The 21,361-nt window shown below is 40.2% G+C and overlaps 1 protein-coding gene across 2 annotated transcripts in view; it reads left to right on the top strand.

Moving 5' to 3' along the window:
- The window catches only part of JAKMIP2 (janus kinase and microtubule interacting protein 2), a 69,111-nt gene that overhangs the window by 28,913 nt on the left and 18,837 nt on the right, over positions 1–21,361 (top strand). The window contains exons 9-17 of one of the 2 annotated variants that reach the window (XM_030320905.1): positions 241–369; positions 3,698–3,781; positions 4,462–4,524; positions 7,054–7,152; positions 8,599–8,697; positions 10,489–10,542; positions 11,383–11,448; positions 16,588–16,656; positions 20,437–20,514. In XM_030320905.1, the coding sequence (XP_030176765.1) occupies positions 241–369; positions 3,698–3,781; positions 4,462–4,524; positions 7,054–7,152; positions 8,599–8,697; positions 10,489–10,542; positions 11,383–11,448; positions 16,588–16,656; positions 20,437–20,514 (741 nt within the window). The remainder of the gene's footprint in view (positions 1–240; positions 370–3,697; positions 3,782–4,461; positions 4,525–7,053; positions 7,153–8,598; positions 8,698–10,488; positions 10,543–11,382; positions 11,449–16,587; positions 16,657–20,436; positions 20,515–21,361) is intronic. The other variant, XM_030320929.1, reaches the window with a different exon arrangement.

The following is a 21,361-nucleotide window of genomic DNA, read 5'->3' as shown; positions in this document are numbered from 1 at the left end:
TCTTATTAACAAATATTGAGTATTTCTGCAATGTCCATCTTGAAAGTACATAATTCATGTCTATGTATGCATTTTAAAATTAAGAATAAAATCACACCAAATCTAGTATCAAACATTTACTTCTCCTTATAAAGTGGGAAAATGTTAATATTTCATATTGAACACAGGACCAGAACTAAACATAATTATTTTTTGGCTTTTTTTTTTTTTTTTTTTTTTTTTTTTTTTTGTCACCTTAAGAGTTTAGCGGCTGAAGAATCGGAACTACGCTTTCGACAATTAACAAAAGAATACCAGGCCCTTCAGAGAGCATATGCCCTCCTACAGGAGCAGACTGGAGGCATCATCGATGCTGAAAGAGAAGCCAAGGTCAGTATCCATCCTGGGAGCATGCTCTGAATTGGCTTGCAGCAGTCACAACATGAAAGTACTATGGACGTAAAAATATCAATAGGATAGCTTTCCCTGGATCCTTCTCTCCACTGTGGCTTTTGAACTGTTTCATCTTTTATGTCAACAAACCTTGGATCTAGAGACATTAGAACCAACTTAGATCGATGCTTTTGTTCCTGTAAAGATAGTAGTTCTTATGCTTGCTATTTGAAAACTTATATTTTCAAAGCTAGACAAGGGGCGCCTGGGTGGCGCAGTCGGTTAAGCGTCCGACTTCAGCCAGGTCACGATCTCGCGGTCCGTGAGTTCGAGCCCCGCGTCGGGCTCTGGGCTGATGGCTCAGAGCCTGGAGCCTGTTTCCGGTTCTGTGTCTCCCTCTCTCTCTGCCCCTCCCCCATTCATGCTCTGTCTCTCTCTGTCCCAAAAATAAATAAACGTTGAAAAAAAAAATTTTTCAAAGCTAGACAATATTGAATTTTGATAATCCACTTTATTTAGCTTCTTTCTTGGGAAAAAAAATACTTCAGTGGTTAGTCATTTTCTTAGTTAATAAGTGCACAGCATGAAACTGAAAGCTCACAAAGAATTTTCAGTGCCAGTATCTCATTTGATTTTTATAATAGCACCCTAAGGCAGGTATTTTATAAAAGAGGAGTTTAAGGCTCCGAGAGGTTAATTGACTTGCCCAAGATCACACAGCTAATAAATAGAAAACTTGGATTCCAGGTAAAATCTAACTGGGTCACACGTTCTTTTCATTACACTACATCTGCCTCACGGTTTTTTAAAAACCATTATTTTAAGACACCCACCCCCCCCCACACACATACATATATGCATACAGTACTAATGCTTACAATTTATTGAGTGCTTGCTGTGTTCCAGGCATTGTTCTAAGCACTTTACATACATTATCTCACGTAATCCTAAAACAACCCTATGAGTTATAGGCTATTATTAACTATGTGCTTTTTATAGGAGAGGAGATAATAGCTTAGTAGGAGTTAAATGTAGATTAGCTAGGTTGAAACCAGGATATGTAGCTTAGTTAGATGATAGCTAGGATATGAACCTCGTGTTTCTGAGTTCACTCATAACCACCATGCCATAACTGCCTCATAGATTAATTTACGTGGGGCAAGAAGGAATATGACCACCCAGTGATTTTGTCTCACTTTCAATTTAGAGGGTCTGTAGTGTGCTGAGGAAAGTTGTAAGAACTACTGTTAGTTGTTTAGTGGGACAGGATAGATATTATAATTATGTATTTTTAAATGGAAATATATGTACATGCACATGTTTATACGTAACTGAATAAATGTTTTAAAAAAGAAACCTGTGATTTGGAATAGACAGGCAGGCAATCATTAGAAAGGGAGGTATGTGTGTTCCTTTGTGTTTATGCTCTACTATCAGTTGTGGTTTTCATTTTCAGTATGTTCTAAGCATTCTCACCAACATAGGATTGGTCATTTAAAATAAGACCATACGTCTTGTTTTTGAAGAGGTAATGATGTAGAAACTTTCTCTCATCTCACCCTCTTCTCCAAATAAAGGTTTAGCATTATCTCTGGCCAGAAACAAAACAACTTAATCATTCTCAGCAAAATAGTGTAAAACAAATCAATATGTTAGAAATAAAGCAATAGAGTAAGTTCAAAAAAATAAATAATATAGATGAATGAGCATCAGTGAAACAAAAGATGTAATCATTTTGATACACGAAAGAAAATTGATTGTACTCAACACTCATTTGAAGTTAAAATGATTCTTGGCAAAATTAAGCTTAGAATTTTTTTTAACCTGATAAAGGTAAATATAATCTTTATTGTCCAAATATACATCTTCCTCATCATGAAGAATAAGAAAAGGAGGGATTCCTGGCTGGCTCAGTCAATAGGGAATGCAGCTCTTGATCTTAAGGTTGCGAGTTTGAGCCCAATGTTGGGCATAAAGATTACTTTTAAGGAAGGAAAGAGGAAGAATGGAAGAAAGAAAAAAGGAAAGGATACCTGCCATTGCTGACTTTATTCTACATTGTAATAAGGAACCTATCCAGATAAGACAAGGTAAAATATGTGTATGGGCAAAAAGCAAACAAAAAGCCACTAATTTTTCATGGAGAATAAGGTCCTGTGTAGGGAGAATACAAGGGAATCTGAAAACAAATGAAGTCCGATTGCTCCTTAGAAGGTCAGTGTCCAGGGGTGCCTGGGTGGCTCAGTCAGTTAAACATCCAACTACAGCTCAGGTCATGATCTTGCCATTCATGGGTTCGAGCCCTGCATCGGGCTCTGTGCTGATCAGTATCCAAAATTGCTGATACACACACACACACACACACACACACACACACACACACACACATGCACACACACACAATACATACATGCATGCATACATCTGGATTTAGATTTAAAGCACAAAGTTGGTTCTGAAAGAATGGTAAGTTTTGGGAGAGGCAACATGAGAGAAGGCTCCCCAGAAGGGGAATTTGTTCAAATAAACAGAGAAGTGGAGGGTTATAAGGCATATTTAGGATATAAGGAGATCACCAGTAAATCAGGGGTGAACTTTGTTGATGAGTAGGGGGAAAAGACTGCAAATATAATGGGAGTTCTCAAATCTCAGCTAACAAGTTTGAATTTTAACCTGATAATAAAGAGAACATTGAAAGTTTTAAGCAAAAATTTAGACCATAAAAATAGGGTTTTTTAAAGTTCATTTATTTATGTAGAGAGAGAGGGAGAGAAGGTGAGTGGGGGAGTGGCAGAGGGAGATGTAGAGAGAAAGACTCCCAAGCAGGCTCTGCGCTGTCAGCACAGAGCCCCAGGCGACGTTCCCATCTCATGAACTGTGACATCATGATCTGAGCTGAAATCAAGAGTCAGATGTTTAACCAACTGAGCCGCCCAGGAGCCCCGACCATAAAAATAGTTTTAAAAGGAGGGGCACCTGGGTGGCTCAGTCGGTTAAGTGTCTAACTTCAGCTTGGGTCATGATCTTGCAGTTCGTGGGTTCAAGCCCCTCATCAGGCTCTGTGCTGACAGCTCAGAGCCTGGAGCCTGTCTTCAGATTCTGTGTCTCTGTCCCTCTTGTGCTTTCTCTCTCTCTCTCTCTCTCTCTCTCTCTCTCTCTCTCTCTCTCTCTCTCAAAAAAAACATAAAAAAATAGTTTTAAAAGGATCTTTGGTCATAGAAAAAAGTCGTTTTTCTTTCTTATTGAGTGCTAATCAAGGAACATGAGGGGAGGAAAAGTACTGAACCATTTTACTTACTGAGTTCTGGAATTTTGATTTCACTAGGCTCAGGAACAGCTTCAAGCAGAGGTGCTAAGATATAAAGCCAAAATTGAAGATCTCGAAGCGACTCTGGCTCAAAAAGGGCAGGTAGGCATTTGATGGCTAGCACTCCTGCAGATGCAGACAATTCAATCTGACCTTCCTCTAGACCACCCTTTGCATGGGCCGCACCCAGGACACAGCTTGGCTCTCCACAGTGACCTTTCTCACACTGTGTCAGAATGTTCAACTCTGTGTTTCTGTCCCTGGTGTTTTTCTGGCCAGAGTGTGAGCCCAGCTACAACAACGAATGAGGCTGGGCAAGAGAGGGAATGCCAGAGGAAGCGGAGCGCTGTACAAATAGCCTAGAGTGGTCATAAGCTGCTAAGACAAAGACCCGCCCCTCAAGCTGCATTCTTTGCCTCTCTGCTACATTTATGGTTCTGCATTTTAATGTTTTCCATCCATATGTATCTAGCCTGTGTGCATTCTGACCCTTTTCACTTTTTGCCTGTGTGGTCACTTCTGAGTCCCCGGAAGGCTGGTCCTGGATTATTCAGACTGAATAAGTTAGAGATAGTGAGTGACAATGAAGAGGGGGTTCAATTTTCCTGGCAACTTTGGCCCCAATGTTCTTGAATGAGGAGCTGACGGGGGTGGGTGTCATTTACCAGCCATCAGCAGGCCAACAAACTGGGTGAGAGAAGACAGCTCTGGCAAAGTGGTTTGACACAGGCTCTTTCGTGCCACTCTGAAATGCTGACTACACGGTATTCTTTGTCAAACAGGATTCACACTGGGTAGAAGATAAACAACTTTTCATTAAGAGAAACCAGGAGCTTTTAGAAAAGGTATGTTGGGCGCAACACCCTAGTGGGGCAGAGGAGAAAATGATGAGAGATCCAGGAGCAGCAGGGGGTCCTCTCAGGAGTGGCACAGGGGCTCGGGGGAGGGGAGGCTTTCCCGGCGCTGCACTCTCCTCTGCTGCGTGCTCAACTGCATCCCTGTCACCACCATTGCCATCACTTAGTGGCACGTGTGCATGGCTCTGTGCTGGCGTTGTGCCAACTTGAGAGGATGTGATCCTTGAAGCTTATTGATTTGTTAACTATATGTGTGTGTGTGTGTGTATATATATATATATATATATATATATATATATATATATACTGTGTAGGTACTGTACATCTATATGTATATATATGCACACACCCACACGTGCACACATCCTATGTGGTTGTCCATCTACAAAAAACACACTGTGATTAGGAACTGTTATTTTGTGCAAGGCAGTGACAGAATATAACTCCAAGAACATGCTGCACCCTAGCATAGACTGTGTTCTCACTCTTAATCATTTTGCTAATCTTGGCTATTTATATACATATATATATGCATATATATATATATATATATATATATATACTTTTTTTAAATAAAGAACTTTTTAAAAGATGCATCCAAGGTACAAAACAGCATGTCCAGGAAGTTGTTCAACAAATCAAGATGCAAAAGCATGGTTTAGGCCTAGTACATATAATTAATTCGATTATCTGAACCCAGGCTTTTGATTGGGGCAGTGAAATACAGCAGAGATCATTTTAACTTCAAAGGTGGTTCTTTCCATCAGTATTCACCTTCCATAAATCCAGTGAAAAGATTACAAAGTAACTTTAAATTATTCTTGAAAAAAAAACAAAAACAGAATTTGAAAGCCCATTTGAATAAGGGAAATAATTCTGTTGGTTCATCCAAAGGTTATGTAGAAATTACTTTAGGATTTTTTCTGCCAATATTCACTAGCCATGGCAAGTTGAAAATTAACCACAACATTCTTGTAAGCATGCATAGGGAAAGAAGATGCTTGTCCTCCCTCCCCTCTGATCTAGCAGTCCTTACCCTACCTCAATTTCTGAATGAGGAGAAACAGAGCAGATGGATAGAAGGCGGGTGGGTATTCCAGGATCGAGAACTGGTACTCTCAGAGAGGTGAGGGGTCCCTGTAAAGAAGCTTCATCACACATCGGCCCTGGTCTCTGAATTGCAACCCAAGATCCACTGACCTAATTGCTAGTGCTATCCACCAGAATCAAACATCTCCTCAAATATCCCATCTCTGATCCAAATTCAAGATTCTAGGTAGTAGAATCTCTTTTTGTGATCTAAGTCAACTTCTAGTAGTCTCAGAGATGCCCAGTAGTAAGTGTTATTACACTTCTTTATCACCTAAAAAATAATTCTCATTATGTCTTCTGTCTGATTCCATTCGGTCTTCATTTCTTGGGCTACAAGGAGAATTTGAGGGGCTCAAGCTTCTAAGAGTAAAAGAAAACCAAAAATGATAATAAAGCTAAACATCCTACTTCAAGTGTGTATACTTGGGGAAGTAAGATTCATCCTATGATAAAAAGCCCCTGGATTTTTGTTTCTAAGTTCAAGATTTTAAATAGTTACTGTGCCTAAGGGTCCACCCACACAGCTTAAAAATCAAAGGCAGCCCCGAACCTATTACAGATCATGAAAATTTTCTGAGCCCTTGTAGATATGGGCCTGTCTTACAGGGTGAGGCGTATTTTACACAACTAACTTAATTCTATGCTTCATCAGGTTATAGACGTCGTATAGGAAAACAGAGGGAAAAGGTGTAACTTCTAAATGGGTAAACAAAAGAAGCCTCTTCTGGTAGGGGATATTAGAGTTCCGTGTTCAAGGAAGAATAGGATTTCCTCACATAGGAAAGGAAATGGGGGGAGCCTCTTTTAGGCAGAGAGATGAGCAAAGATACAGCTCCTGGCATAATCAGTCCATAGGGTAGATAGGAATTTCTAGATTCTTATGTGTGATCACATGTGAGAGTGTGTGTGTGTGTCTAGAGATGACAGAATATTTAAGCCTGGAAAGCTAGGTGTTTGAATTCCATATTGACAAGTTTGGCTTTATTTTATGGGTAACTGGAACCCCTCAAAGTTTTGTATATGATCAGAGCTATTTAGGTAAAATTTCTCCAACCGTTTGTAACTCCAGAAACAAGAGATGTCAGTGTCCATGATTTACCCCATTAAATTTAGTCTCAGGACACTGTCCCTGACCCACAGCAAGAGCCTAATGAGTACTCGCAGATTCACTACTCACAGGGTCCCCAGACGTTGTCAGTGAATGTGTGTCATCTTGTCTCATTTTCCTCCATGACACAAAAAACTCAACCAAAGGATAACTAGGAGGAAAGCCTAAGATTTCTTTTGCTCACATCTCATTGGGATTTTTTTTTTCATGGTCTAGATGATTTATTCACCACGTAAACGAGTGCTCTCCATGCTTGCTTTGCTAAGCTGTAGACGGTGTTTGCAATGTTCACCTAACTTGAGGATTTACTTTATTAGATAGAAAAACAGGAGGCAGAAAACCACCGGTTGCAACAAGAACTACAGGATGCCCGAGACCAGAATGAGCTGCTGGAGTTTCGAAACCTAGAGCTAGAAGTAAGGCAATGATGATAATAATGATAATAGAAATACTCATAACAGTTAACATGCACTGAACACATTCTGTGTGGGAGGTGCTGAATTAAGCATTTCTGATGTGTACTCTCCTTGGACCTCAACGACCATAATCAGGATTTTATACATGAGGCAACCGAGGTTAAACAACTTGCCCAAGACCTGTGACTATAAGTGGTGAAACACTGACGCAAGTCAGAATTGTCTGCTCAGAGACTGTACTTTTCAACACTATTGCCTTTAAGAACAAGACTAATGAATAATTTTTAAATAATTTAAATAATAGATATCAAACTTCATCAATATTTCATTGCTTCTCAATAATCATTTCCATCCTTCTTTGAATTCTGACTCATAAAAATGTTACCTCAAGAACAGTATTTCAGACTGGTATATACAAAAATATTTTGTTTTAGACACTTGAATTTGTGAGTAAACTTTTAAATCTATAACGTACTTATGAAAAAGGCCAAAAAGCAAGGTAACTTGTTTAAGGAAATACCTTGGCTAACCTGGCCAAATTTCTGTCTTTTTTATTTTTTTTTAAGTAAAACATAATAAAATCAGATTTTTATTTTATCACACAGAATCTGGCCTAGTGGGGTGCCTGTCTGGTTCAGTCAGTAGACCACGTGACTCTTGATGTCAGGGCATGAGTTCAAGCCCCATGTTGGGTATAGACATTACTTATAAAAATAATCTGAAACACACACACACACACACACAAAACCTGACTTCTTTTGGGTGTCTGGGTGGCTCCATCAGAAGAATGTGTGACTCTTGATCTCGAGGTCATGAGCTCTAGCCCCACATTGGGGATAGAGATTACTTAAATATATATTTTTTTAAAAAAAGAATCTGGCATAGGGTCTGGTTGAATGTATGTTGATATGTAAAAGGTAAGAAATTTCCCATTTGATAGCTCTGTTATTTTGCCAGCAGCTTCTTTTTGAGATTTTTTTCAAATTAGATTTGGATAGAGTTAGTGGTTGGTGCTCCTCCGTGAAGAAGTGTTAAGTCATCTTTGGTAGCCCACATATCTTAATCATAAAGCTTGAGTAGATTGAATATGCAAAAGGCTGTTAGCTGCCATAAAACTTCATGGTCAAAAGACCATTCTCTGTGACACCTGAAAGCTCTAAATATTCATGTAGTTTAAATTGGAACTTCACTTCCTACATTTCTCTGATCAAAAAACTTGCAAGACTGAATGACACTATAAATTCTTCTACCATACTTCTTAGTTGATTTATCTCTTCTTTTCCATTAAATTTAAGCATGAACATCTTGAGTTCAATTTTTTTTTTTGCACAATGACATTGATAAACTGAAACAGTATAAAGAGAGAACACAGACAACTGGTTTAGCATTTGATCAGTTGTTGCTTTTTGTTTTTTAATTCCCATATACTTTTCACTGTATTTCAAGGAAAGAGAGAGACGATCCCCTCCATTTAATCTACAAATTCACCCATTCTCAGATGGTGTGAGTGCTCTACAGATCTACTGTATGAAAGAAGGTGTCAAGGTAGGCAGACACTCAATTTTTATGTTTGTAGAAAGTGGAAAAACTGGGAACTGGAAAAGGGGAGGTTGTTCATGACTTGTTTTTCAGTCACTGGATGTCATTTTGATACAAACTATGTAGATATTGAAAATAGCTGCACCTAGGGGTGCCTGGCTGACTCAGTCAGTAGAGTGTGCTACCCTTGATCTTCGGGGTCATGAGTCCGAGCCCCACATTGCATGTGCAGCTTACTTAAAATAATTTTTTTTATTTATTAAAAAGATGTGTGACAGATGTATGAATGGTTAATAGAGAACACAATAAACCATGATTATTTAGAACACAATAGCATAAGGAATGATGCAAATTCAGATATTAAGATAATTAACCTTCATTATCTAGGGGAGATACTAAATAAATTCCATACTTCAAGAAACACATTTCAAGGATACCAGATAAAAAAGTGTTTGTCGAGTCCCTTTGTTGTGCTGTTCTAAGTGCTGTGGGATTCATAATCTTGGAATTTGGTGCTGGAAGGGACCTTGAAATCATCTGGTCCACCTTCTCTTTTGATATGTTTCATCTAGGGAAGATTTGTCTTTTGGAAGGATTTATGATTTGTAACATATTGTTCATTTAGATAAAATGTAATTTTATCTTTAGGGATATCGGAATACATTTTAAACATTAAGGTTGAATGGAGGTGGCTCCATCTCCTGGAAAATATATTATCCCTTCAATGTAATGAAATCACATGGTGAATATCTATCCCAGAGGGAAAGCTGGGATGCCTCCCGCTATTCCTGGTCTCTCCTTGACCTTGTGCATGGCCCTTCCTGCTCCCGCCCCAAGCTGCCAGATAATACCTGCTTTCATTGCTTTCTCTCTATCTATGAGATTGAGCTAGACCTACCCCTTCCTGGTGGAAGGAAAGGATATACCGCTATCTGAATGTGAGTAAGAGTAAGAGGAGAAAGTGGTACTAACGCAGTAAAAAGTGGGAGGAAAATTAGGCAGTAAAATTGTGTTTCCTTGTTTTTCATCCTGAACCTCTTTCATGGTGTTTAAATTTCTGGCCTTCCTGGGCTGCACAAAAATTTGTAAACCAGAGCCATGTTTTTGTTTTGTTTTGTTTTGTTTTTTATTCAGCTCTAATTAAATGAAAAGTACTTTACTTTGTCGTTTCCTTAGATGCTTTTTCTTAGATAAATCACAAACAAGCTAATCCAGTGGATGTAATTTATATTCAGGGAAATGTTTTCAAATGGAGTTTGGCTACTTCAAACTGTCTCAAGAAATATAGTCAAAATGAGCTGTTTTTCACAGCATGAAATTAATGCTAAAAGATGGAATGTGCTATATTTTTTTCTATGTGGCAGTCAAAATCTCAACCAGGTTAGAATTCCATTAATTAAAATGAAATTGGTTGATTATATTTATTACCTGTTAGTTTTCTTTATACCTAAAATTTATTGCAATTGAAAAGAAAATGGCAATTATCAGGAAAAAAAATTAATGAAAGAATTCAAGTCCTTATTATAAACTAGACTCTTTGATATAGACTCTCTTATCCTCAAAATCAGGAGATATTTTGCAGCTGGTGCATTTGAGAATGAGCCATTAAGTAGTTTTCCCAGGTTCACGCAACTTGCAAGAAGCAGAGTGGAAACATAAAGCCACATGTACCTGATTGAAAACAACCCAAGGAAGTACAGGTCTTAAAATGTCTACTCAGACTTAAGGGTCGGGCACTGATAGAATGCTAAACCGCATTTGTGTCTTTAACTTGAATGTATCTCCTTGATATTGCAGGATGTGAACATCCCTGATCTCATAAAGCAGCTTGATATCTTGGGTGATAATGGGGTAAGTAATGAATTGATTAAGGGCAGTAAAGATACGAATTTGCCCAATGAGAAGCAAGAAATATTTGCCAGTCATGTAAAATAATAGCAAGTGAGATACCATGTTCTCTTAAGGATGTGGCTCATGGGAGAGAACCAGTCATGGTTTATCAAACAAGTTAGTTGAGGGGTTCTAAGGATCTCTGGAAGGTAGTGGCAGAAATGGAAACGGGTAAAGTCCTTTTCTTCGCGGGCTGGTTTCAGGTTTGAATGCCGACCACATCTGCAGTGATTAAAGCTAATTACCTTCTCACTGTTGCTTAGAGCCATCCGGCGTGAAATTAATCAGTCATGCAGTTGCAAATGTTGCTAAATACTAGGGTTGGTGGCAGCCCCATAAAAATGGACCAGGAAACTATAATCTCTTTTCTTTCTAAAAGACACCATCCAGGTAGGGTCAAGGCATATTAATTCAGTGGGAGGACCGTTCATTGAGATACTAGGTGAATGATGCATATGCAGGTTGAAAGAGTCACACCATTTTTTTTTTGCCTTGAAAAATTATCAAAGGAGAGAACAGAATCAATTAAATCACATCAAACGACTGTGAAACAAAATCAAGTCCGTTTTAGAGATATAAAAAATCACATTTAATGTACTTTTTACACGTTTTGAATGAACATTTTGTTAAGAATTGTTACCAAGTTAAATAGAACAGTTGTTAACCTTCATGCATGCATAGGCAAGAGTATCTATAACAGGCAGTTAGGCAGTATTTTCTGATAGTGTAAATATTGTGTCTTCAGCTTATTTTCTCTTTTCTCTCTCTCTCTCTCTCTCTTTCTCTTTTTCTTTTTGACAGAACTTAAGAAATGAAGAACAAGTGGCCATAATCCAGGCCAGCACTGTGCTGTCCCTGGCAGAAAAGGTAATACATCATACTAACATTCAGATCATCTCAGTGTCTGGCTTAACCCCTAAAGACTAGGGTAGGGTTGAAGGACATTCTCTTTGCACATGACTTTGTGTTATTGAATACCTAATAAATGTCTTTTTTTCAGGGTGAGGCAACCCCTATAGAATGGGAACACACTAAAGAAAAGTGTGATTTGGGGTGGGTGGATAATTCTTGCTCTGTAGTCTCTTAAAAAAATGTATTTCTGGGGCGCCTGGGTGGCGCAGTCGGTTAAGCGTCCGACTTCAACCAGGTCACGATCTCGCGGTCCGTGAGTTCGAGCCCCGCGTCAGGCTCTGGGCTGATGGCTCAGAGCCTGGAGCCTGTTTCCGATTCTGTGTCTCCCTCTCTCTCTGCCCCTCCCCCGTTCATGCTCTGTCTCTCTCTGTCCCAAAAATAAATAAACGTTGAAAAAAAAAATTAAAAAAAAAATGTATTTCTTACAAAATGGAAAACTTTCTGGATTATATTTTCCACACAGTCCCTCCCAAGCTGGGAAACCAATAGAGGTTTTTGTTGAGAGATGGTAAACTAGAGAGCCTGGCTCTTTTTATGGGCTTTTCCCTGGGTGTGCATATAGCAGTTGTTCCCAGATGATTCTGTAACCTGGCGGTGGTTCATGGCTATACAATTCAGAAAGTCCAACCTGGGGACTGTCAGCTGAGCAACACTGAGTGTGTGCTCTGGCCCCCTTGTGTCTTAACCTGGTAAATGGCAGGAAGAGAGGAGGAAAGAGCCAATCTGAGAAGCCTGAGAAGTGGCTGTGTTCAGGGTGCCTTGAGAATCAGCACATACTTGAAGAGGGAAGGGCTGCTATAAAAGATTACTTAAAAATTATTAAAATAATCCCTTTTTTGGTTACTGATTCAGGGAAACCAAGGCGGGGGGGAAACATTTTGCTGACACCTGGGGGGATTTTAGTATGGACCAGGTATCAGATAACAAAAGGAATTATATACATGTGAAATAGTACCTGGTATTTGCTTTTTAAAAAACTTAGTTCCCTTGCAATTTAATTACAGACCCATCACTTTCCCTATCCACAACACATTAATAACCTTGCATTGTCCCAAACATAAGGTCCAGAATCTAGAACTTGCCAAGAGGGTCCCTAGGTCTGGCTCTTGCCTGCTTCTCCAGGATCCCACTTGTTTCTTTGGTCCCTAGCTGAGGGCCAGCCATATACAAATCCTTTTGGTGTCCCAGTCTTCTCTGTCTCTGTTTCTCTCTCTCTTTCTCCATCTCTATCAGTATTTCCATCCCTTGGTCCTTACGCTGTTCTCTTTGCCTGGAAGTTACTTTCTTCTTCCTTTTCTCCCTTTGTGTGGCTCAATCTTAACCATTAGACATCCCCATACATGGGTAGCCTTCTTCTTCGCCCAAGCCCTGTTAGGTATTTTTTTCTCTGTATTTCCACAGTGACCTGTGCATCTGCTACTATGGCTTTTAACAACTGTAATGTGGCTGCTTGTTTTTTGTTGTTGTTATATGCCCCACAACTACCTACCACTAGACGTTAAACTCCATGAGGGCAACTATGGTATCTGTTTATTCCACTTTGTTTCCCTAGTTCTTCACAACAGTCCAACACATCTAACAGGTGATCAGCAAGTATTTACTGAGGGAGTGAATAAGTGACTTTGTGAATGTCCACAGGACAGTGTTCCAATGCCACGCTGATGAAGAAAATACAGTTTGTACTCCCATATCTGCTACACTTATTTGGCAGCAATAGCCAGTGTCGCATTCTATTGGACTCATGAGGGCTACAATTCTTTATTGAAAGAAAAGTCACCTTAATTTAGGGATATCAAGAAAACTTGGGCCAATTTCTGTAAAAGGCAAGGACTAGGATGTGAAGGAAAGATTAGGGAAATGGGAAAGAAAATAGGAATAGGCTGGGGCGCCTGGGTGGCTCAGTTGGTTAAGCATCCAACTTTGGCTCAGGTCAGGATCTCGAGGTCCATAAGTTTGAGCTCCATGTCGGGCTCTGTGCTGACAGCTCAGACCCTGGAGCCTGCTTCGGATTCTGTGTCTCCCTCTCTCTGCCCCTCCCCCACTCATGTGCGCACGTGCGCGTGCGCGCTCTCTATCTTTCTTTCTCAAAAATAAATAAACATTAAAAAAAAGAAAGTAGAAATAGGAAAAAGTAAAGGAAAAATGGGTCTGTGTGCTTCACATTTACTTAGATTGATGGAAATTTTCTTCCATTCCCTGCCCTGTGTGCATGCGATGCAACTTGAACTTAACCATAATTAACACTTGCATAGTGCTTTGTTTGTACCTGGCACTTCTCTTGATACTGCTGTTATAGATGAGGTATCTGAAGCACAGAGAAGGCAGGTAACTGCCCTAGTCACACAGCTAGAAAATGATGGGGTCAGGATTCACACTCAAGCAGTCTGTTCCCGGAGTCCATGATCTTCTTCTCCACTGCACCACAATTCCCCTCAAGCATTCTATTGAAAGCAGGAAGTGCCCTTTACAGAGCCTGTAGGAGCTGATCTATTAGCCCTTCAGCGAATTAGTTCACGCCTCCACTTACCTCCTTTGCAAGACCGGTATGAGGGGTTCAGTTGAACATTTAGAGTGATGACAGTGTGCTTAGCACTGAAGGGATAAGTGAAGAACCAAATGCACAAGATGCAAACCTGTCCTTAGAGTGCTCATAGTCTGTGCAGTTCACAAGTTAGTGTCACCTCCTACCTTTGGGATTTACAGATGAACATGTCTATCTCCAAGTAATTCTAAATGTCAGCCTTGAACTTTTGAATACCACAACCTTGGATAGCATTCTGCTGTCTAGGAGTATAATTGATAACCAGAGATTGAACATAGACAAATTTCCAACAAGGAAATCCTATTGTGACTTTGTGTTAATAAGAGTAAGAGCAGTAACCTTAAGTGAGAACATGTTATGGGCCAGGTACTGCACAAATGTCATTGTTCTCCCAACCATCCTAAATTTATCCACTGTTTTCATTCTACACATGAGGAAACTGAGGTGTGGGCTATTCAGTAACTTGTGTCAAGCTTCACAAGTCAGAAGGGCTACAAGTCAACACACAAGTCTGTGTCTGAAGCCCATGACTGAACTGCTTTAATTTACTATACTTAAAAATACGGTTTCTCAATGATAAATGGGCAGTAAGTAAAAGGCAGCATTTTAATAAAGCTTGATGGTCTGCACTTGCAGAGACTACCCATGATTTCGGATGGAAATCTGTTTCAAGGAGAGGCCACGTGTATGTACAAGAACTGAGAGAGTAGGTCCTCAGTCTCCCTGTGCATTTATTCTTTCCCCACATTTCTTATAGCTAAGAGGCTGTTGGACAGGTGTCGCCTTGTGAATGTCAGGCTTTAGTATGTAGAAAAAATGCACGGGGCACCTGGGTGGCTCAGTCGGTTAAGCATCCGACTTTGGCTCAGGTCATGATCTCGTGGTTTGTGAGTTCAAGCCATGCATCAGGCTCTTTCCTGGAGCCTGCTTTGGATTCTGTGTCTCCCTCTCTCTCTGTCCCTCCCCTGCTCATGCTGTTTCTCTTTCTCAAAAATAAATATTTAAAAAAAATGCTCAGTGCACCACATAATTTATCACAGATAAACTGAAATGAAATCACTAGTATGGAGGCAAATTCCTAACAGTGTAGATGTATAAAAATAAATGTTGGGGTGCCTGGGCGGCTCAGTCATTTGAGCATATGACTCGATATCAGCTCAGGTCATGATCCCAAGGTGGTGGGATCAAGCCACGAATCGGGCTCTGCACTGAGGCTACAGACTGCTTAAGATTCTCTTTCTCCTTGGGGCATCTAGGTGGCTTAGTCGGTTGAGCGTCCGACTTCGGCTCAGGTCACAATCTCACCGTTCACAAGTTCAAGCCTCATGTCAGGCTCTGTGCTGACTGCTCGGAGCCTGGAGCCTGCTGTGGATTCTGTGTCTCCCTCTCTCTCTCTGCCCATCCCCTGCTCAATGCTCTGTCTCTATCTCTCAAAAATGAATAAATGTTAAAAAAAATTTATATTAAAAAAAAAGATTCTCTTTCTCCTTCTGCCCTTCTCCCCTGCTCACATGCTTTCATCTCTCTCTCTAAAATGAATGGATGAATGTTAACCAAGAACTAGAATTATTGTGTACCCAGTACATGCAGTACATTGTGCATAGTGTCTTCCATTAATTACATCCTGTAATTCTTCAAATTATTAACCCTATTTCACAGAAAAGAAAGTTAAAGCTTAGAGAAATCAGATAACCTTTCAAGGCCACACAGCCATGAAAATCCTGGATTGGGATTAGACCCAGGGTAGTCTGCCTGTAGAACCCCCACAATTATTACGCCCAGTTGCCTCCCTACAGGATAAGCTGATGTTTAACTTGGGAGAGACATGTTATAATATGTGCTATTAAGCAATATATGTGGTAAGCTTATTACTCAAAATCTTATTATTCAATCTTATTATTCAAAATCTTATTCAAAGTCTGATTTTACTCAGGGTGTTGATCAATGTTAACGTCAGTGCCATATAACAGGATGATATATTCTAAGTGTTAGGAAAGGTAAGTTTTTTAATGTGATTTAAAATGCCTCCACTCAATAAAAATGATTCTTCAACACTTAGCTGTAGTCAGTTTCATACACTGAAAAATGGCCATTTCTCCAGTCTCACCTGGCCTTCTTACTTTCATTATGTTTCCCCCAACCACGAAGAATTGGGTATCTCTTCTGCTTGGAACTTGCCCGTCATTTTTGCCTAATCATGTTTGACTCAAAATCGTCAGACTCTAGCACAGTTGTCTTTTCCAAGAAAGCCTCCTATGATGTTTTCTAATGAGCGCAAAAAACATGTTGGTCTTACTCACCATAGAAGCCCTTGTACCTAGTGCAGTGCCTGACACATGGTCGACATCAGTGAATGCGTTTGTTGAGTGAGTGAATGAATGAATGAGTGAGTAACTCTATTTCCTGAACTAAGAGATAAAACGCACTGAGTTTCCAATTCAGTTCTCTGAGAAAAAAGAGGAAGAGACAAAGCAACTTAGTAGACTGCACCATATACACCATGTCAAGCAGTGATGTCAGACATTTTTGTTTACTCCTTGTTTACTCCTTAGTGGATCCAGCAAATCGAAGGAGCGGAGGCTGCCCTGCACCAGAAAATGATGGAATTGGAAAGTGACATGGTGAGTCCAAAGATGAGGCATCATAAAAATGACAAAAAATAGGGCACCTGGGTGGCTCAGTGCTTAAGCACCGAACTTTAGTTCAGGTCATGATCTCACACTTTGTAAGTTGGAACCCCGAATCAGGTGAGCACATGCCCCATTTAGGGTGAGCTCGTGTCCTGCTTCACGTGAGCTTGAGCCCCACCTCAGGTGAGCCCCAGTTCTTTCTGTCTCGGCCCCTCATGGGATTTTCTCTCTCTCTGCCCCTCAATCACTTGCACCCTCTCTCTCAAAAAAAATTTTTTTTTTAAATGAAGAAAAATAGTCAAGGCAAATGGAAAACAACTGTTTTCTACCAGTTTCATTGGCACCAATGAAAGTTTGCAGCTTCGCATTATTTGGTGTACAGACTGGGGAATGAAATTCCTGAAAGTATCCCACAATTTCAAGTTAGATTCTTCAAAGATATGTTGTATTTTTACAATATCTCTAAAACTAATGCTGAATAAAATTCAACTAGGTGATTTCTTTCTTAGGCTAAATAATTTTTCCACCATGTATAGTCAGAGTAAAAATTACAGAAATGATGAGTATAACTATGATTTTAAAAATCTCCAAGCCAGTTTGTGCCCATTAAGATGACCACTATCAAAAACAAAACAAAACAGGGGCGCCTGGGTGGCGCAGTCGGTTAAAGCGTCCGACTTCAGCCAGGTCACGATCTCGCGGTCCTTGAGTTCGAGCCCCGCGTCGGGCTCTGGGCTGATGGCTCAGAGCCTGGAGCCTGTTTCCGATTCTGTGTCTCCCTCTCTCTCTGCCCCTCCCCTGTTCATGCTCTGTCTCTCTCTGTCCCAAAAAATAAAAAAAATTAAAAAAAAAACGTTGAAAAAAAACAAAACAAAACAGAAAATAACAAGTGTTTGTGGGAACGTGGAGAAATTGGAACCTATGCGCTGTTGGTAGGAACATAAAATGATGTGTAGCTGCTAATGAAAATAGTACGGTGTGGTTGCTCAAAATATTCAAAATAGAATTATCGTATAATCCAGCAATACCACTTTTGGGAATATGCCCAAGATAATTGAAGGTAGGTTTTCAGAGAAATGTTTATGCACCCATGCTCACAGCAGCATTATTCACCATAGCTTAAATGTGGAAGCAACCCAAGAGTCTATCACTGGATGAATGGATAGCAAAATGTGGTCTGTACATACAATGAATATTATTAAAGCTTTAGAAAGGAAGGAAATTTGGGGCGCCTGGGTGGCTCAGTTGGTTGAGCATCTGACTTTGGCTCAGGTCATGATCTCGCGGTCTGAGGGTTTGAGCCCCGCGTCAGAGTCTGTGCTGACAGTTCAGAGCCTGGAGCTGCTTCAGAGTCTGTGTCTCCCTCTCTCTCTGCCCCTCCCCTGCTTGAACTGTCTCTCTCTGTCTCTCTCTCTCTCTCTGTCTCTCTCTCTCTCTCTCCTCTCTCTCTCTCTCAAAAATAAACATTAAAAAAAACTTTTAGAAAGGAAGGAAATTCTAATATATGATATAACATGCATGAACCTTGAGGATATTAGGCAAAGTGAAATAAGCCAATCGCAAAAAGACAAATAATGTATGATTCCACTTATGTAAGTATCTAGAGTAGTCAGACTAATAGAAAGTAGGAACAATGGCCGTTAGGAGTGAAGACGAAGAGAAAATGAGTTGTCATTTAATGGATACGGTTTCAGTTTTGCAAAATGAAAAGCATTCTGGAGATTGGCTGCTTAACTGTGTAAATATACTTAACCCTACTGAATTGTACACTTAAAAATGGTTAAGAGTAATTTTGTGTGTTTTACCGTAATTAACTATTTCTTTAAATCCCTAAGCACAGGAATTGTTCATTATAACTTGCAGGAATACATAGGATTTTATAGCTGTACTGTCATTATTATTATTACTACTGAAAAACAGGTAGTGATTCCTATCAGGTTAGGGAATCCTATAACAAGAATAACTTGCAGGGTGCCTGGGTGGCTCGGTTGGTTAAGCGTCTGACTCTTGATTTCGGCTCGGGTCATGATCTCACGATTTTGTGAATTTGAGCCCCGAATTGGGCTCTGTGCTGACCACACGGTCAGCTGAACCTACTTGGGATTCTCCCCCTTTCTCCGTCCTTCCCCCCACTCATACTGTCTCTGTCTCTCTCAAAATAAATAAACTTAAAAAAAAAAAAAAAGGCTCACTGTCACTACTTGTAAAGTGGGGGTAAAATATCAGCCTGGAGTATTGTATGGAGCTGCTATGACATTCAAAGGAGGTAAAAAGTGTGCAGAGCTTTCAAAGTGATGAAGTTTGCTCTGTCAGATGATTTTATGATTTCATTGAAATATGGAGCAAAATGAATTCTGTGACAGAACACCAATATTAAATGTTTTTCTTATTTTTCATTAATATTGTACTACAGTATTGGTAGCCTTGAGAGATTTAAAATGAACAGTACAGTTAAAAGTTTTAGCTATGAGGGGCGCCTGGGTGGCGCAGTCGGTTGAGCGTCCGACTTCAGCCAGGTCACGATCTCGCCGTCCGTGAGTTCGAGCCCCGCGTCGGGCTCTGGGCTGATGGCTCAGAGCCTGGAGCCTGTTTCCGATTCTGTGTTTCCCTCTCTCTCTGCCCCTCCCCCGTTTATGCTCTGTCTCTCTCTGTCCCAAAAATAAATAAACGTTGAAAAAAAAAATTAAAAAAAAAAAAAAGTTTTAGCTATGAAACCAACGGAGGAGTCAAATACAGAAAAAATAGAGAGACAGCATCAGTGGGAAGGGGGCAGAGAGAGGAGACAGAGGATCCAAAACGGGCTCCACGCTGACAGGCTGACAGCAGTGAGCCTGATGCGGGGGTCGAACTCACAAACGAGGTCTTGATCTGAGCGGAAGTTGGGTGCTCAACCGACTGAGCCACCCAGGTGCCCCATGAGATATATATATATACTTTTAATGTTTATTTATTTTTGAGAGAGTATAGAGCGCACGTAGGGGAGGGGCAGAGAGAGAAAGGGAGACACAGAAGCCAAAACATGCTCCAGGCTATCAGCACAGAGCCTGACGCAGGGCTTGAGCTCATGAACCTTGATCCCGAAGTTGGACCCTGAACCGACCGAGCCACCCAAGTGCCCCACAAAGTTATATTTTTAAATGCTGTTGGAAAGATGCTTGCGATGTGAGACCAGGCATGCAGACACTGGGGACAAGCAAGGGAACTTCAGATTTCAGTCCCAGCTCGTACTGGTTTTGTGGCAGAAGCACAAGCCCATTCATGAAGTGACATTGTGGGTGGAATAGCTGCCATCCCCCCACATCATTATCCCTCTTTGTGTTTGCTAATTGTGCGAGATAATTTTGAATCATTTTTTATTATACAACTGTGCATATTACATTTCAAAACATTCTTACAAAAATAGACTCTCACAATATATTTGCACAGATATAGTTATTAGTAATCCTGTCCTTAACCACGTGCTCTTGGACTGGCATAAAAATCCTTGAAAGCATTCCATGTGGTGGATTGTTCATGATACCTTGTATACTTCTTTCCATTGATTTTCACATTCTCTGTGTGAGACTATGAAAGTTGAACTATTTTCCTAACAGAATCTATGACCCTATAAATGCTAGTGACTGGTCTTGTTGGGGAGTTGGAGGAAACATTCATCAATACCACTTATATACTGCTTTCTAGTAAACTAAGTTCTTTTCTCTTTATCATTCTCTTCATCTTTTATCATGTAAGCTCATATCGCTTTGTCTTTTCTCTTTATCCTTTTCGTAGGAACAATTCTGCAAAATAAAAGGCTATTTGGAGGAAGAACTAGATTACAGAAAACAAGCTCTCGACCAAGCATATATGGTAGGTACAGCAAGCACTCAGGACACCCAGAGTTCACAGTCCTGTGCTGTGGAGTGAAGCATCATGGTTCACTTGTCCCGCCATGTACTTGAATAGACCACAACATGCAAGCTCATTTATTCAGTGGTTTCCAGTTCTGGTTGTAGAATAAATACATCCCTACCTATTTCCCGTTATATTACTCTTATAATATGTAATGCATACTTAATTATGCTTCATATAAAAAAATTAAGTGTCTGTTACAAAATACTTTAATGAGAGACAGGTTGGATGGTACTGTAGATGAAAGAGAAATTTTATTAAATCTGTTTGGGAGCCTCACGTAGTGAGAGAAGAGTAGAGCATTTAATGTCTGCTGTGTATATTTTTCCTTCACATATTTCTCACAACCCTCTGGGGTGCAGGTAATATGATCATTCCTGTATTACATATGAGGAAATGAAGGCTTGGAGAGTGAAAGAACTCTGCCCGAGAGAGCAAGCACGTAGTGCTCAGTTCTGACTCCAGACCCTGTGGCCTTCTCTACCGTAATCCAGCCACAGTAAGTGAGGCTGTTCGGGAGATGGGTTGTGCCTTTTCTCCCCCACAGAAGGCTGTGTGGACTGAGGACCCCATTTGATTAATTCCCCATGACAGATTCATAACACATAATTCCTAATACGGGACAACAGCTTGCATTTCTTCTCTCCATATACTGCCCCCCCCCCCAACCATTAATTCACAGTAATGACTCAAGAGAAAAAGACCAAACTTAAAAGGGGAACATTTCAAGGAGTTTCTGGTAGAGGTTTTTATAATGCTTTCCTGGAAGCAGCCTGAGTCACTTTGGGGATAAGAATGAAGCACT

The sequence above is a fragment of the Lynx canadensis genome, chromosome A1 (genome assembly GCF_007474595.2).
Source record: "Lynx canadensis isolate LIC74 chromosome A1, mLynCan4.pri.v2, whole genome shotgun sequence".
In the NCBI taxonomy this organism is placed as follows: Eukaryota; Metazoa; Chordata; class Mammalia; order Carnivora; family Felidae; genus Lynx; species Lynx canadensis.
Note: the sequence above shows the minus strand (reverse complement) of the source record. Positions and strands in the feature narration are given on the sequence as shown.